General features: G+C 46.6%; 1 protein-coding gene across 1 annotated transcript in view; it reads right to left on the minus strand.

The window, feature by feature from the left end:
• FLVCR2 (FLVCR choline and putative heme transporter 2) overlaps positions 1-18,080 on the minus strand; it is a 53,133-nt gene that overhangs the window by 2,292 nt on the left and 32,761 nt on the right. The window contains exons 4-9 of the mRNA XM_059182766.1: positions 11,140-11,207; positions 9,457-9,560; positions 6,085-6,195; positions 4,893-4,998; positions 4,651-4,762; positions 4,005-4,060 (exon numbers count right to left, since the gene is read on the minus strand). Of these exons, the coding sequence (XP_059038749.1) occupies positions 4,005-4,060; positions 4,651-4,762; positions 4,893-4,998; positions 6,085-6,195; positions 9,457-9,560; positions 11,140-11,207 (557 nt within the window). The remainder of the gene's footprint in view (positions 1-4,004; positions 4,061-4,650; positions 4,763-4,892; positions 4,999-6,084; positions 6,196-9,456; positions 9,561-11,139; positions 11,208-18,080) is intronic.

Raw genomic sequence — 18,080 nt, forward strand, 5'->3', positions numbered from 1 at the left:
ACTTTGGATCAGTCTGGCTTTGACTTTGTTGGGGCAAGATGGCCCAGGATAAGCAGAGTCCTGTGGCTCACACTTGTTCAGGTGGGTCTGGAATTAAGTATGACCTGGAAATGATCTTCTGCGGTCCCTAGGTATGTGCTGTGCCCTGCTTCTTACCTCAAGCACTCATCTGTCGGCGGGAAAGCCCCTGGCACGGGCACAGCACTGCACCATCACCACTCAAGAGCTCAAGGGACATCTACAGGCCCAGTGCCAGCTGGACACATGGTGCTTCTCCCCTAGGGACTGTCCCAGGCCTAGTCCGCAGCTGGGGCAACAGCTGTAGAAACCCAACCTGCCCATTCTCTTGCCAGTTCCTTGCCAGCAGCTCAGCCTCAGCCATGAGTAGCTTCCATTCAGGCCACCAGCCGCCTGCTTACGTCAATCAAGCAGCCTCTCGCCTCTCGCTCACGCACACGTGCACGCCCACGCACGCCTGCCCCTGCCAAAGCCAGCACTTTGAAATCACAACCAGAAACAGAGATTAGTGGGGGCAGAAGTACAGCCGCTGTCTCTAGCAGAGAACCACCAACTGGAAGAAAAACGGAAACCCAAACCAAGATTCTCATCATCTCAATTAGCCATTAGCCCCAAGCTAGATGTTCTTTCTTTCTTTCTTTTTTTTTTTTTTAACCAAAACTGTGTATCTCACTGATTAGAAAGAGCAGCTCTGGCCACATCTGCTGGGTGCCCTGTCTTCAGCTGGCACTGATCATGAATTTGTGTGCCGATGGCCGGGTCTCCCTTACACGGACTGCCATGGGGTACATAATGGTGGGTTCCAGAGGAGGGAGGCTCTGTGACAGCCCTGCCTTCCCAGGGTGTCAGTGCACCATGATTCTGACCTTCCCATAACAATAGGCTTCCCCAGGTGCAAGGGAGGTTCAAAGGCACATGGTGAGTTATCCAGGGACACAGACTTTGGAGTACCGTCCCCGGATTTGTCTCCTTACTTCTACTCAGTGCTATTTCCTATACTCCATACAGAAGATGACCAAGCCAACAGCTCCAACCTTGACTAACAAACCTGGTCCCTGTGCACCAAGATACGCCCATGAGAATAGTGAAAAATCACAATAACCTAAATATTAAACAAGAGGAAATGGAAATATATCCACGTAGATACGAGGTGGTAGAATGTAACTGTGGAAAGTTTGTCAAACTATTGTTAAGCAAACAAGCAGGCTAGGACCCCAACCTGCTCCCGAAGACTCCCACAAAACAACCCTGAATGACAGACCGCAATGTTAATCTCCAGGTAATCTCCAGGTATTAGGGTTATAGGTGACCTTTTCTTTCTTCCTGTTTGCCTACATCTACCAACGCAAACACAGATTACAAAGTAAACAGCAAAATCTCCTATCCCTTGACACAAGATGTCACATTCCAAATTGAAACCTTCTCACAAGAAATCTCTCCTGTTTTATTATAGGCATCTTGTTCCCAGGCTCACTCTATATTTCAAACCCTGATGCCTCCTTATAGTGGGGCCAGGTGAAAGCCCATCCTCATGGAGGTCATGGCAGGGTCCTCGCGCCAGTCTAGAGAGCAGCATTTCAGCTCCAAGGCCTTCCCTGTCTCCCCACTGAGTTTCCTGCGCTAGGCTCTGCCCTCCACATGCTACCAACTCCAGAGTGGTAGGCCCGCCAACTCCAGAGTGTGATATCAGAAGACAAATAATCAATGAAAGCTTGTCATCCATCTGCCCACATATGTCCTTACAATACTAAATATACTCTTTCGGATACCATTTTTGCCTCACCAACTGGCAAGCTTTTCCAAAATGATAAGGCCTCCGTGTTGGCACTCCTACACTTCTAGAGCAATATACTCTAATAGTGTTGATAGGACCTTTCTCAACAACAGTTCAGCAATATGTACCAAGATCTTAAAAATGTGCGTGAGCACGGATCCATTTCTCAAGTAAATAGTGTGCTTGGGAACATGCACAAAGGTTCAGCTTCCAGGACTTTAGTCATGATATTGTTTATAACAATGATTGAGAGCAACCTTAATGTCCACAGACAGCAAGACTGTTTAGTCATGGTTTATCCTGGGGGCACCTGGGTGGCTCAGTGGGTTAAAGCCTCTGCTTTTGGCTGAGGTCATGATCCCAGGGTCCTGGGATCGAGCCCTGCATAGGGCTTTCTGCTCAGCAGGGAGCCTGCTTCCCCCTCTCTCTCTGCCTGTCTCTCTGCCAATTTGTGATCTCTGTCTGTCAAATAAATAAATAAAATCTTTAAAAAAAAAATCATGGTTTATCCATGTGCACTCATTGAAACACTGTGTAGAAATGAGAAGCATGTTATAATGACCTGATAAGGTGTTCACAAGTAAAAAAGCAGAAGATTCCATCTTTGTTTAAAAAAATTTACATATCCGGGAATGCAAGCTGGTGCAACCACTCTGGAAAACAGCATGGAGGTTCCTCAAAATGTTGAAAATAGAACTGCCCTATGACCCAGCCATTGCACTACTGGGTATTTACCCTAAAGATACAAACGTAGTGATCCAAAGGGGCACGTGCACCCGAATGTTTATAGCAGCAATGTCCACAATAGCCAAACTATGGAAAGAACCTAGATGTCCATCAACAGATGAATGGATCAAGAAGATGTGGTATATATACACAATGGAATACTATGCAGCCATCAAAAGAAATGAAATCTTGCCATTTGCGACAACATGGATGGAACTAGAGCGTATCATGCTTAGCGAAATAAGTCAAGCAGAGAAAGACAACTATCACATGATCTCCCTGATATGAGGAAGTGGTGATGCAACATGGGGGCTTAAGTGGGTAGGAGAAGAATCAATGAAACAAGATGAGTTTGGGAGGGATACAAACCATAAGTGACTCTTAATCTCACAAAACAAACTGAGGGCTGCTGGGGGGAGGGGGGTTGGGAGAAGCAGGGTGGGGTTATGGACATTGGGGAGGGTATGTGCTTTGGTGAGTGCTGTGAAGTGCGTAAACCTGGCGATTCACAGACCTGTACCCCTGGGGATAAAAATATGTTTATAAAAAATTTTAAAGAATTAAAAAAATAATAATAATAATAATAAATAAAATAGCAAAATGTTAAAAAAAATTTACATATCCATACATATAACAAATATAGATATACATACATATTATATGTAGATACAGACATGTAAGTATTGCAAAAAAAAACAGCATTTCATCTCTAGGTGATGATATTACAGATGATTTTTAAATTTTATATACTTTTCTGTATTTTTTTAGTTTTCCTACAAAGAACATGTATTAATTATCTCTGTAATGGGTTTTGGGGTGGTTTGTTTGTTTTTTAAGTAATATCCCACTTTTCCTCCTCACATTTGAAATTGCTTTCATCCTGGCTGATTTGATACCTAACATTTTGACTGAAATAGTCCCTAGCTGATTAAAGCAGACGGGATACCCTCTTGTGTTCTAAATCATACCCCTAGTCCTCCCCCGTCTACCACCATCAATGCCTACTCCCTGACTCGCCCTTTGTAAGCCCTGTTGGAAATGCACTGGCGCCAGACCCTCCAGCTCCACTGCACTAAGGGGCTGGAACATGCAAGGAGAACCACTGCCTCGGGTCCACCACCTTTCCTCTCCAGCCACTGAACCCTGGGCGAAAGCAGTGGAGCCAGGGTCTCGGGACTTGTCTCAGGATCCAAGGAGGGGTTGCTGCTCAGCAGACTGTGACAACAGTGACATATCCTGGGGACCACAGGAGGGAGGCCAGGAGAAGGGAAGGAAGCAGAAGAGGCCAGGAAAGAGCAGCACAACAGCCATGCTGAACACTCACCCAGGAAACTCTTGGGCGCCATGTTTATGTGAGTTGAGCTGATCTCATGGCCTCCAGAGTAGGAGCCCCCCAGAGTGGGAGCCCCCCGGCCCCCCATGCTGCCACAGCCTCAAACAAAGCCTGGGACCCCGCTTTCAGCCCAGCAAGCTTCCACATACTCACATTCTCGGGAGTTTCTTTGTTTGCTTTCTGCCTCCGGAGATCTGCCTTAATGAACGCTGAGGTCAAGAGATTGAGAAAGAACACCAAAACACAGAATTTACAAGAGACCAACGATGAAGTTCACCCAAGAGAGGGAGTCCTCACTTTCCAAAGGGTCACAGGTATCTCAGACCTATAGATATCTCAGGGAGATGGAGGTTCCCACCACCAGCTTGACAGAGCCTGGGGATCACTGATGTGCCTGACAGGCAGAAGCCAATGATGACATAGGCCTTCATTTATATACCCGTTATATTTGCCAGGGAGTTTGCACATGTTGCGCTAGTCCTTACAACAACCCCCATGTTATAGTTTAAGAAAGTGAGCCTTCCAGAAGTTGGTCCACTTGCCCAAGGTCAAACAGCTATGGAGGTCAGTGTCACAGTCTTGGATGCAAACAAGGGTCTTTTGGCACCAAATTCTAGGCTCATTCCACCAAAATATGCTACTGCCCCTCAAACACATTTCTTAATAAGCCTTCCCCTCGGCCCCTCTGCAAGTGTACCCCCGATCTGTATGATCAATCAAAACACTGAGGTCTCAAATCGCCAACAGCCTAAGCTCACGAGCGGCCTAAGCACCATCTTGTCTTAAGGCCCCAACTCACCAGTGAGGGCTGCTCCAAGGGTGAGGAACACACAGAGAAAGATGTTCCCAGGCATGGTTCCGTAGTTGTCAATAATTTGGCCCTGGGAGATGGTGAAGATGATCCCGAACACCTGGAAAGACACAAAGGAGACTGGAAACAAGGGCCTGGCCAACTAGTCCATGGGAGCACTGAGCCGTCATGATACAATGCCAGCGGCAGCCCAGTCAAGTAGGGAAAAAAGAGCCAAATAAGAGTCCTACCTGGGCAGATACATTCAGGAGGCCAGACGATATGCCTTCCGATTCTGGGTATGTCAACTCCACAGCAAACTCAAATCCCAGCGGGAGGTAGCCCGTCATGAAGAAGCTGAAGGCCAGATCACAGAAACAAGGTGGTGGAGAATTCAAGAACAAGAAGGAAAGGGAGCCCACCTCACCCTCCTTAGAACTCCTTTTTCTGCTTTGTTTCTGGTCACCAAGATATTCCAGGCCATCCCTCTGGTGACCAAGGAAAGAGATACCCCTGCAGGTCAGGAAGAAGTTCCTATGGAGGCTTCATGTTCAGGAGCCCCCTGGGTGTCCCCAGCTTCTTCTATGCCCAACCATCAATTACTGTCAGCATTGGCAGAAGGGATGGGGATGCCTGCGGTGTTCAGCCCTCAGTTGAGAAATTCTGCATCATCGGTCTGCAGGCCCCGTGCTGGCAGTGGGAACTCCCTGGACACTGAACAGCATCTCCCTGCTCCCTGGGACCTGGAAGGAGGATCTCAGTGTCCTCCTTTTTCCCTCTGGAGTTTCACCAGCTGAGAAGGACTGAGTGTCTGTGTATCTCTGTCTCTGACTTCCTCTTTCTCACACACACACTCATGTAGTGCCCACAGGAAAATAAGGGGGACCCCCAAGGAAGATGTGCTGTCTCCTGCGCTTTCTCATACAACAGGTCCAGAAAGTTCCAACTCTAATTTCTTACATCTGTACCACACTTTGGGCTACTTTCACACTTATTTCTCTCTCACTCTTGCAACAACCCTACAAGACAGGCCACTCTTATCTTCATTTACAGATGTGGAAACTGAGGCTCAGGGCAGTTAGGTGATGCACCTGTCATCTAAAGGTCAGCAGCGGAACTAGGACCAGGACCCAGACTTCCTGATTCCTAGCCCTGTGCACTTTTTCTGCCCACCCCACTGTCCCAGGCAGAGCTACAAGAGACTCTAAACATTTCCTAGCCTCCCTGAGTTCTGTGAAGGACAGACTCCATCCCAATGGCGTGGAAGCTCCGGGCAGGCTTTTGAAGTGTTGCAAGTAAACAAGACCTCTGGCCATGATTTCCACATCTCCAGAGATCAATGAGAAGGCAACAAAGGGACGAGTGTTGCTTCCAAGGATGGTGGCAGCACTATGAGCCATAGGATGCCGCTTTCCTGCTAGACAGGTCAGAGGTCACACTTACCCCATTGTGCCAGCGGTAATGAACACTACCCACAGGTATCCCAGGTTCAACGTCAGTGTGTACACCACCATGCCCACTACCGTCATGATGTAGACCACCAGGGTTGTCTCTCTAAAAGCAGAGACAAAGAAGTTGAGTCACTGGCTTCTGACTATAACAGGACCATTTATTCATTCATTCATTATACAAGTATCATTTGGGCACCTGCTATGTGTTAAGCCCTCTGCTGTGTACTGGGACATCAGTTCTCACAGAACTTTCTGGCCATAAAGTTGATGGACACTGAACCAATGATCACACAAGTAGTTATTTAAATACACTGTGGCCAGTGCTATAAAGGGGAAGCCCAGGAGAGGATGAGGCCCTCTTGTTACATGTGTGTGTTTAACTCCCACAGAACCCTCTCAACAATATCATGCTACACCCCAAGCAAGAAGGACACAACCCTCTCCTTTCCTTGTCCTCCACCAAAAAACAAACAAACAAACAAACAAACAAACAAAAAAACCACAGAACAAACATCAGCTCCAGTCAGGCAGCAGTGGCGTGCGGGACTAGCTCAGAAGCCACCTCCTCCTGCTGGTCTGCTTTGCCCCAAGACCCAGTGGCCGTGGCGGGCAGTGAGATGAGTTTTTAGATTCTCTGTCATCTGGAACTTCCTCCTGCCAATGGCGCGGGGGCAGTGCAGATTTTTCACCAAACCCGAACTGCTCCGCTCCAGACAGCAGAAGCTAAGCAAGAACATTCTCCAGCCCTGAACTAAGTGCTCGAGTCCAAAGCCCAAATGGGAAAGCTCTGCCCACTCCCCATGACATGCCCCTTTGCCAGTCCTCTCAGAAGGACCATCAGCCGTCTGCTGCTTCCTGTCGGAGGTCCGCCCTGAGTGCGCCCCTCCCTACATTTCTCCTCCCACGTTGCCCACTCGTGACTCTGCCGCAGCCCCACCCCTGCCACCGGACCTATGTTCCTCCCCCTGCCCTGCTGATGGCAGGCTGCGGGCTCCGCCATCCCCCCTGCCCACCTTCCCACGAAATGAGCAGTCAGACACTGAAAGCCAAAAACCCTCACTCATCCCCCCTGAAACCAGAAACACAGTGGGGGTGTCAGTAGATGTATACTTTGGTTATATCAAACTAATCCCGCATTTATTGGATGCCAGAAATTCTGTTAAGTGCTTCACGTGCATTTATTGTCTCACTCGAGCCTGACAAAAGCCCCACAAGAAACGTATGACTACCCCTAATTTTGCAAATGAGGAAACTGAGGCACAGGCCCCTTAGGTTAATTCAGAGTCACCCACTGAGTAAATGCAGAGCTGGGATTTGGACCCAGCCCTGGGATCTGAAACGTATGCTGCTCTTTCTACTGCTGGACACAGGACCTGATACATTAACACACTTAGACACACTACATGGTTGCCTCTTTGGAAAAGCTCAAGGCCAGAGGCTGCAAAGGATACCCCTTCCACTCAGGGCTTCAAAGCAGCTGTGGAGGACAGACGGGCATCCACATTTCTCCACCCTGCACCTGCGTCTGGTCCCACCCACCCCACAGCAGACAACTTCATGGACACCCATTTCTTCTGCCGGCCATACAAGCTCCCCTCTTACCAAGTTTGCTTAACTACAGCTTTGTTTTTTTTTTTTTTTTAAAGATTTTATTTTATTTTATTTGACAGAGAGAGATCACAAGTAGGCAGAGAGGCAGTCAGAGAGAGAGAGAGGAGAAAGCAGGCTCCCTGCTGAGCAGAGAGCCCAATGCGGGACTCGATCCCAGGACCCTGAGATCATGACCTGAGCCGAAGGCAGCGGCTTAACCCACTGAGCCACACCCAAGCGCCCACTACAGCTTTGTTTTAAACCAATGACCCATTTAGAAAAACTGTAAGTAGTCCCAGCCTCATATAACAGGATGTGACCCCCCCAATTTTGGAGGCACCATGTCAAACAGGTCAAATCTGGGAACCTCAGGGAGAAGAGAATGGGGCACTGAAATGCCCCAGTCACAGAGCATCTTTCTCTGCCTGGGTCATAGCACAGGGTGAAAAGGATCTCACACTGATGGCAGAAGCTGGACATCAGGGACACTAGCAAACAGTGGTGTCTACATCCTCAAGTGTGCCCTCAGCCCTTTCCCTGTATTTTCTAGTTCTTCTCAGTCATCTGGCTGCACATCCCAGCCCCACCACCATTCCAATCCCTTCCTTCTCCTGCCACAAATCGAGCCCCAGGAAGAGGGACACTGCTGTTCACTGGTTTTGGGGCGTGGCCAGTCCTCACTGCCCTCGGGCAGGGCTGAAGCAAGCCACTGACAGATGGCAGAGACGAGATGGCAGCCAACCTCCCCAGCAGTCATTAAGCCAAGCCAGGCTCCACGTCACATTCAGCCAGGCGGCCACATCCCCAGGGATGACCTCAACTGCCCTTTGTCTGGGGCAGCTAGAGTCAGACCTGGTCTGACCAGAGCCTCACAGAAGCGGGTTTGTGTGACAGAGAACAGGTCTGCCACTGTCTGTCACCTCCAGACACTGGGCGCTTTGGGGGCCTCGACAAACCAGCCACCCTGCCCTAGGGTAGGACAACCCCGGCAGCTCCCCAGCTGACCTGCATTAATCGAGCACCTAGTGTATACACAGCACTGGAAAGGAGCAACAAAAAGGGAAGGGTGTCGGGTCTCCATTCACCAGAGCCTTTCCTCTAAGCCTGGCTATTTGGCTTGAGGCACTGGGTGAGCTGCTTTTTACAAAGGCGGTTTCCCCCACTGACCTGGCAGCCATGAGGATGGGGCCCAGGAATCTATTTTTAATAAGCATCTTGGTTGAGCCTGGCATACACTAAAATCTTAGAAAGGCTGCTCAGGGCTCCTGGAAACACACTGGGCATTCAGGCCCCAAGACCATCACGGTATTTACGAAGGATGTATAAGCAGTAGCAAGATGATACGGTGTAATCCAGAGGAAGCCCATCCACCTTGCTTTAACCCCTGGCAGCCAGGCAAACGGGGTAGGGCATCACTTCCTCATCGCCACTCTTTGGGGTTTCCATTAACTTTGCAACCGCTGGCATTTTTCTACCTTTGTTTTCATTTCTCCCTCATCTACCCCTTTCTCAAACTACATGGGGGGATGGGGAAAGAATACTGGGCTAGGCCTCACATTCTCTGTCTCTGATCTTATCAGATCCCCCACGGAATGGGTACTATTTCCCTCATTTAATAAATAGAGAAACTGAGGCTTAGAGAAGATAAATGTGAACCGCTCGACCCCTGAGACCCCCCAACTCTCACACCCAACCCTCTGGAGCCAAACTGCTGAGGAATGTGTCATTTCAAAATAAGGGTCCCCAACTGTCAGTCCAAGAGGAGGACACTTACTTGTAGGTTTTGGACCTATCCAGCCAGATGCCTGAGATCACGGCCCCAAGCATTCCTGCAATGACGATGGTCAGGCCGATTCTTCCAGCATTCACTTCTTCCCCCTGGGAAAACCACAGCCTCGTGATCACCCAGGAATGGGACAAGACACCAGACAGAGCACAGTCAGCAGGAGGTGACGGGGGAAAGAAAGGCAAGTAACTCAGGCTCCATTTGAGCTGATTCTCTGAACATACCAGGGCAAGGTGAGCGAACTGTCCCAGAGCCACTCTGAAGTAGATCTTTTTAAATTTAATCTTTACGGCAGCCCTTTTATCTTATTTGTCATTATCCCCATTTCACAAACAGGGAGACCGAAATACATATATCCAAATATTCTGTGCTTAGTTGTTGTTTTTTATTTATTTATTTTTGAGCTATTAGTGCCAAAAAGAATAGGAAGATGACAGTTATATAATCTCGTTTACTTCTCAAAATTCCCCACTGTGAGGTTAGAAATCAATAGTCTGCGCTTTATAGATGGGAAAAAAAAAAAAAAAAAAAACAAGGCACAGTGAGATGAACCTGCTAGCGGCAAGTCGTGAGGCATTTATTAAGAACAGAGCTAGGATCTGAACTCAGACCTGTCAAACTCCAAAATGGGAACACGTTAGCCACAGTGGCCTACCACCTCTGCAAGTGTGAAAACCCTGTCCTTTTTTAAAAGATTTTATTCATTTATTTGACAGAGAGAGATCACAAGTAAGCAGAGAGGCAGGAAGAGAGAGAGGGGGAAGCAGGCTCCCCACTGAGCAGAGAGCCTGATGCGGGGCTTGATCCCAGGACCCTGAGATCATGACCTGAGCTGAAGGCAGAAGCTTAACCCACTGAGCCACCCAGGTACCCCAAGACCCCTCTCCTTTCAAAAGGGGGTTGGACCTGGGATTCCTGACTCCAGGACACACAGTATCCCACTCCTAGGATCCAGCCCTTGCTGGTTCCAAAAACATTTAAGAAATGCTTTCAGGGATGCCTGGGTGGCTCAGTCAGTTAAGTTTCTGCCTTTGGCTCAGAACGTGATTCCAGGGTCCTGGGATGGAGTCCCATAGTCTGGCTCCTAGCTCAGCGGGGAGCCTGCTTCTCCCTCTGCCTCTGCCCCTCTCCCTGCTTATGTGTACTCTTCCTCTTCTCTCTTCGACAAATAGATAAAATCTTTTAAAAGAAAAAAAAAAAAAAAGAAGAAGAAATGCTTCCAGTTGAGCAATCAAGAGTTCAAAATTAAACTCTATTAAACCCCTATTTTACAAATTAAATCTTTCATACATGATCTGTATGTCTGTAGGTTTACCTACTGTACAGCTAGGCGCCATGCTATGTGCTTTACATACATAGAACATATGAATATATACATATGGGCACACATACATAGTATTAGTTTCTAACGCTAAAAAATAATCTTTCAATAAGGAATTGTTTCTTTTGCAGAAAGGAGAATGAGAGGCTAAACAGCCTGTCATACAATTTAGAGCTAGGGCTGAGAACCAGGGCCGTCTCCCTCCAAATCCCATAAGCACAGCACCATACGACACTGTCTGGAATGGCGAGGGCAGGGTCCAAGGGGAACTAGAGTTAACCACTGCCCCAGCTCCTGCCGGGATGGACAGAGCTCTCACTCACTTCAGCGTGCTGAAGGGACTACCTTACCGGGTAGTGCAAGATCACCATGCGATTCAGCAGCGTGGACAAGGCATAAAAAGCACCAGCATTGAGACCTGAAAGAAGGAGGGAGACACACTGCATTAGGGGCAGCCTTATGCTGGACCATTGCTACCGTCTCCCCCGGCAGGTAGGGAGGTCAGAAGTCCTCAGCTTCACTGCCATTATGAGTGGTGTCTCCAGAAAGTAGGAGGCTACTCAAGACTCCAAAACAACCCAAAGTAACTATTTCAACCATTTCTCAGCCCACACCACTGCCTGCAGATTGCTTTAACCCTGCCCTGGAAACACAGGCACTAGAAACATTACTCCCAGGTCAGAACCGTCTACGTTCCTCTCAAGCATTGACCTATTGACCTTCAGGGTCAGCAGAACCACTGGACACCTTCCATCTCCTCCTGATGACCTGTCCCCCCTCCAGACTGCTCCAGGCCTCTGACCCGTGACACCACTCCTTCTGTGGGTGGTTTCTCTTTTCTGTCCCCATTCAGCTTTCTTTTTGGCCCAATGTCACACAAAATCTCATATCTGAAACCAGAAAGCACCCTAAAGAGCATTGAGCTGACTCTCCTAACTCACCAATTCATCCAACGGATAAAAGGAACACCAGAATACACGATAAGAATCCATGAGGCCATTTGTGCAAAGCTGTAGTAGCTTTAATGAGACTGAAACTGACCCAACGGCGATGATGATAATGATGATGATGGTGGTGAGGAGGATGGCGAGGAGGACGGTGAAAGAGAGGGTGGGGAGGAAGGTGAGGAGGAGAGTGGGGAGGAGGATGGGGAGGAAGGTGGCAGTAGCACATTTTTATGTACTAGATACCGTTTAGGTATCTTACAATCCTTATAGCAAAGTAGTTAATATTATCATCCCCATTTTATAGATGAGGAAAATGCACCCAGTTTTAAAACAAATACAGAAAGTCACTTTATAATGCTCACCAGGGTTCTTAATTTTAACTAATTTTGAGGCTCACAAGACCATCACTGGTACACTTGACATTAGATGCCCTAGAAGACTCTAAGTAACAGGACACAGCTCACGAGCAGGGCAGCCTCAGGGATTCCTCTTCCACGAAGCCCAGATCACGGAGCCACCCAGAACCCATCCTCTTTGGCCTCACAGTGATGGCACAGGTGCAGGGAAATATGGGCATGGCAGCCGTCCTAGTTTAACACCTCGCAGGAGCCACTATTGCTGGTGGCATCTCCAGAGGCATAGCTTTAGGGCCCCAGAGAGGACAGGCCAGCTAAAAGAGTCAGCATACTCAGAGAAGCACAAAGAATGGCCTCCTAGCAGATATGAAAAGGTCCCCCAATCCAGACAGTCATTTTTAACACTGAGGTCATTTTTATCATATGTGATGTTGCCTCAATGCAGTTCACTGACTCCCTTTATCAGGTTCCCAGAGGAATGAGACACCAAGTTAAGTGCAGAAGAGTTTAAAAATGCAGATTCCTGGGCCTCACCCTGGATCTACTAAATCTGATTTTCCTAAAATAGAGCTAAGAATCTGTAATTTAAAAATAACAACAGGCACCTGAGTGGCTCAGTCAGTTGAGCATCAGAATCATGAATTTGGCTCAGGTTACTATCTCTGGGTCATGAGATGGAGCCCTGTGTTTGGGCTCCATGCTCAGTCCCCTTGCTCCTGTCCCTCTCCTTCTCGCCCCTCCCCCATTGGTCACTCACATACTCTCTCTCTGTCTCTATCTTAAATAAATAAGTAAGGGGCACCTGGGTGGCTCAGTGGGCTAAGCCTCTGCCTTCAGCTCAAGTCCTGATCCCAGGGTCCTGGGATCGAGTCCTGCATTGGGCTCTCTGCTCAGCAGGGAGCCTGCTTCCCCCCTCTCTCTCTGCCTGCTTGTGATCTGTCTATAAAATAAATAAATAAAATCTTTTTAAAAATTAAATAAATAAGTAAAATCTAAAATAACAACAATAATAACAACAGGGGTGCCCAGGTAGCTAAGTCAGTGAAGTATCTGACTTGATCTCAGCTCAGGTCTTGATCTGAGGGTCCTGAGTTCAAGCCATGCACTGGGCTCCATGCTGGGTGTAGAGCCCACTTAACAACAACAACAACCCCCCCTAGCCATTTCTTAGACTCAGCAGAGTTCATAAGTAAATGACCTTGGGAATCCGGAAGGTCCAAGACTAGGCCCAGGCTCCCAGGTTAACATGGCGGCAAATGGTATGAGAAGGGGCTTCAAGACCATGAGAATGACCCTATGTTAGAGCTGCTCAATGCTGCTGCAAACCAGAATCACCTGGAATGCCTTTTAAGAGCAGATTCCCAGGCCCTCGTCCAGACTTTCTGAAACTGAGTTTCTAGAAGAAAGGCAGGGAAATTCAGGCACACACTCAACCAAGCACCTGAGGCGATTCTGTCATCAGGCAAGCTTGGGAAACACTGATCCCAGATTCTATCTCTGGGCTCTGGATACTCTGTGTTCATTTCCCTTGGGCCCTTCCTGGACTTGTAGTAAACCCTCGTTTTAAAGGGCCAGCCTCACCTCATCAAAGCTCCAGGGAATCACAAGAAGGATATTATGCCTACTCTCAAGTAGGATCTGAGAGGAAGCACAATCAGCCTCCCTAAACCAGTAGGGGAGTGGGCAGTAGTAAAGCCCTTGAAAGCCCCAAGGGAAGGTGATAATCTTCCTGTGCTGGGCTGTGAGTTTGGATGTCCAGCACTGGAAGATTATTCAGAAGGCAAGGCTGGGGGACAACATGGAATAGTGTTCCCTTTGAGGACATTCTTTAGAAGAGAAGCCTTTTCAATGATTTTTTTCAATGTGGCAATTGTTGTGCCATTGATGATAGGGCAGAAGAGGAGATCATGTGAAAGCAAGGCCTAGGGACTCAAGGAGAAGGTAGCCTAGGAAAGGTTATTCTCTTATGCCACACCACTGCCCAACTCTGCTGATACAAATCCTAAGATCCACTGGGCCCCTAGACTCTGGCAGACCTGTAGAGAATATGGTTCCAGCCCTGGGTCTTCCTGCATTGCCAAACCTGGAGAAGGGGATGGGGGGTGGTATTTTACTGGAGGAAAAGGCATTTTTTTTATTCCTGTGATTTCAGGAATATCCAATACAAAACCCATCTCTGCCCCCTCCTCTCTAAGCTGGGCTGCCAGATTTAGAAAACAAAACAAAACAAAAACAACACATCCAGTTATAATTTGAAATTCAGGTAATATTCAGCATAAATATGCCCCTAATACTCCATGGGACATGTTTATGCTGAAAAGAATGTGCTGTTTACCTGACATTCAATTTAGTTGGACAGCCTTTATTATATTTCTCAAATGTATCTCTAAGGGTATGACCAGAGGCCTACAAGAAAAAGCCCCCTGAAATTCCTCCAAAGCCCTCACCAGGCTCTACTCTGGGCAGCAGACTCAGCAGCTTGGGGAAGACTTGGAAAGCCACTAGAAGACAGTACTGGAGATCCCACCAGCTACGTGGGAGCTATTCCTTACCTGGTGAAATGCAGTTCAGACCAATGAAAGAATGTAGGAAATCAAGTTCACCAACACAACAGCAATGTGGATTCATGCAACTGCTTTAGAAGCTCTCATTTCCCTTCAGAGCACTCCAGTGGGAACCAAAATTGATTCGTATTTTCAGAGATTTTTATTTCATGGGCACAGGATGGGTGAAGGAGGTACATTGAGTAATTTGGCAGAGCAGACATTAAAACTCATTCCATACGTGCCAACTCTGAATTCACCATTCCAGCATTCAAGGCTCTTATCCCAAGACCTGTTCACCCACGTCCAGCAAACATGCCCATGAAATGCTATCATCGGCTTGATTCAAGCCACATGCTCTTAAGTGCATGTAATTCAGAGGAAAATATGAACATCATACGTACAATATAAAAAATATGAACCATTTCCCTTTTCAAAGACCAATCTGAAACTACAGGAGGGGGTGGTGGGACACTCGGGAGAGCTTCAAAACATCTAGGTGAATTTATAGAGGGTTTTGTTTTGTTTGTAATTTGGAGCAAAGATTTAATTTGGAGGAGAGCAGTGATTCTTAGGTGGACTGAGTCCCAAACACTGCCTTTACATGACCTCTAAGCCTTAGAAAGATGCTAAAGTCAAAACCCCATCATTTCCAAATCCCAAAGATGGCTGGTCAATATAAGTTGATCCTGCTTCGAAAACCCCAGAACTCAAGATCTGCATCTTAGGAGAAGGCAACTCCTAGGCAGCTGGCTTACAGGATTGAACCTGAAGAAGGAAATACCTCCCCGAGGTAAACCCAAGGACCACTGAGACAAGTGAGGCTAAAAGAGCTTGGCTTTGTCTCTAGATGTTCCTTTCTCCATAAGGACACAAAAATGGCACGGTGGTGAGGAAGATAGGCTTCGGCATCAGTCAGACAGAAGTTTAAATCCAAGATCTGTTGCTTGCTAGCTGTCCAGTTGTGGGCAAGGAACTAAATGGAGCCTCAGCGTCCTCAATATAAAATGGAATGGAGTTGAGAACCGATGTCATGGGATTGTTTTGAAGATTAAATGTGATGATCTATGTAAAGCACTTAACAGAGGGTCTAACACACAGTAATAGCTCAATAAAATTCTTTCCGAATCTGTTATTAAGCCTAAAAATCGTTTCCTTGTTGGTCCAAAGTTTAGTCACCAAGTCCAATTATCTATCATGGAAAAAGGCTTGCAGTTTTCTAACTATAATTAAATATATGCAAACATCCAGATTAGTTTAACTCTCTCTCACTGGAATAACCCCAGACCTTTGATGGAAAAAAAAAAAGTTAATAAATTCTATCTCTGCAATGGAGTCAAATGCTCCTAGAGACTCAGAAGTAAATTGTTTTTCTGGGTAGCACTATCCCAATTTAAATGACAATTAACTTTTACCTTTTCTCTCCTCACCTTCTAGGACTCCCATTATGTGTATGTTGGTTTGCATGATGGTTTCCCACAGGTCTCGAGGTTCTGCTCATTTTTCTTCTTTATTTTTTCTGTTCCTCAGGATAATTTCATGTGACCTATATTCAAGTTCAGTGATTCTTTCTGCTGCCAGCTCATATCTGATTTTGAGCCCTCCAGTGAGTTTTTCATTTTAGTTAGTGTACTTTCAATTCCAGAATTTCTATTTGGTTCTTTTTCATTCCTGTCTTTATCGATATCCTCTATTTGGTAAAACTTTATTCTCCACCTTTTTTTTTTTTTTTCATTCTTTAGGCATGGTTTCTTTAGTTCTTTGAACACTATTTATATTGTTGATTTATAATCTTTATTATGTCCAACATCTGGGCTTCCTTAGGAACAGTTTCTATTAAGTGCTTTTTTCCCCTTGTGTATGAGTCATTCTTTCTAATTTCTTTGCATGTCTCATAATCTTTTGATAAAGCTGGACACTTTAAATACCATGTCAGCTCTGGAAATGAGATTCTCATCCCTCCCTGGGATTTGTTGCTGTTGCTGCTGTTTGCTTGATGACTTTCCTGGACTAATTTTTTAAAGTTTGTATTCTTTGTCATGTGCAGCTGCTGAAATTTCTGCTACATCAGTTTAGAGGTAATGATTAGAAAGAAATTTCCTTAAATACCTTAAACCAGTAAGTCTCCACCTTTGCCAAGGACCTCCTCTGTATGAGGTCTGAGGCTCTCCTTCAATGCTCCAGCAGGCAGGTGTCAACCCTGCCTTAGCCTTCACTTCCTCCCTGCCCAGAGCCTCAAGGTCAGCCAGAGGTGAGAGTTTAGGGCTCATATGCATGTGGACTTCTATTTAAATTCCTAAGAATATGTGAGAGCTTTTCAAAGCTCCTATGACCATCTCATTCTCTAGATTTTTGTTTCAAGATTTTTGGCCAGCTTCCTGTTTCCTAAACTGGTTATTACTACCTTAGGCAGCTATGATACTAAACAGTGATGATTTTCAACAAATGCCTTGGAAATAGTGCTTTTCCCACAGAGCAAGCTCTGAGTCAGGTTAAATAAAAGCAAGTCCTCTGAATGGGGCTCTTCTAGGGAACTGTCAGATATCATATAATGACCTAGGAACAGGGTTTTTGGGGGGAGCTCCAGAATTGTTTTTGCCCCACCAAGTGGCTGTGAGGCTGCTGGTTCTCCCAACTACCATGGCTGCTAGGCTGCTGGTTGTCAAGGCTACCACAGAGACTGGGAGAGGCGGATTGGAATAGGGCAAGTTAAAACACAAAGCTCACTGTTTCTGTTGTTATTCAGTCATTTTTTTTCCCTTGAATAAATGTCCCTTGGATTGTTGCAAACCTTTGTTTAAGAGTTCTGGAAATTTGATTTTGACAATGTTTTTAATCCAGTGCACTTGTTGCTTTATGGAAGAACAGATTATCCAAGGTCCTCACTCCACCATTCCAGAAGTGCTTCCCTATTTCCTGTGTTATCATTTAACAAAATAGATGAATGTGCAGAAGTGCAGTATTAAAACAATGCTGCCAAATTAAAGACCATATAAGCAACCAGCCATGCAATAAGAGGAAGAGTTGCTTTGCTTCCCTGCCTATACACTGGGATCATCGCCCACTTATCACCACTATCATTATTCTCACCCATTAAAAAAATTTATTAAGCACTCATCTGCTCTAGAATGCCAAGGTAGGCTAAAATACCCTGATGTCAGATGCAATAAGATTTATGTGTTCCCCTGATATGAGGAAGTGGTGATGCAACATGGGGGCTTAAGTGGGTAGGAGAAGAATCAATGAAACAAGATAGGATTGGGAGGGAGACAAAAACATAAGTGACTCTTAATCTCACAAAACAAACTGAGGGTTGCTGGGGGGAGGGGGGTTGGGAGAAGGGGGGTGGGGTTATGGACATTGGGGAGGGTATGTGCTTTGGTGAGTGCTGTGAAGTGTATAAACCTGGCGATTCACAGACCTGTACCTCTGGGGATAAAAATAT

This window comes from Mustela lutreola, chromosome 7, assembly GCF_030435805.1.
Source record: "Mustela lutreola isolate mMusLut2 chromosome 7, mMusLut2.pri, whole genome shotgun sequence".
Lineage (NCBI taxonomy): Eukaryota > Metazoa > Chordata > Mammalia > Carnivora > Mustelidae > Mustela > Mustela lutreola.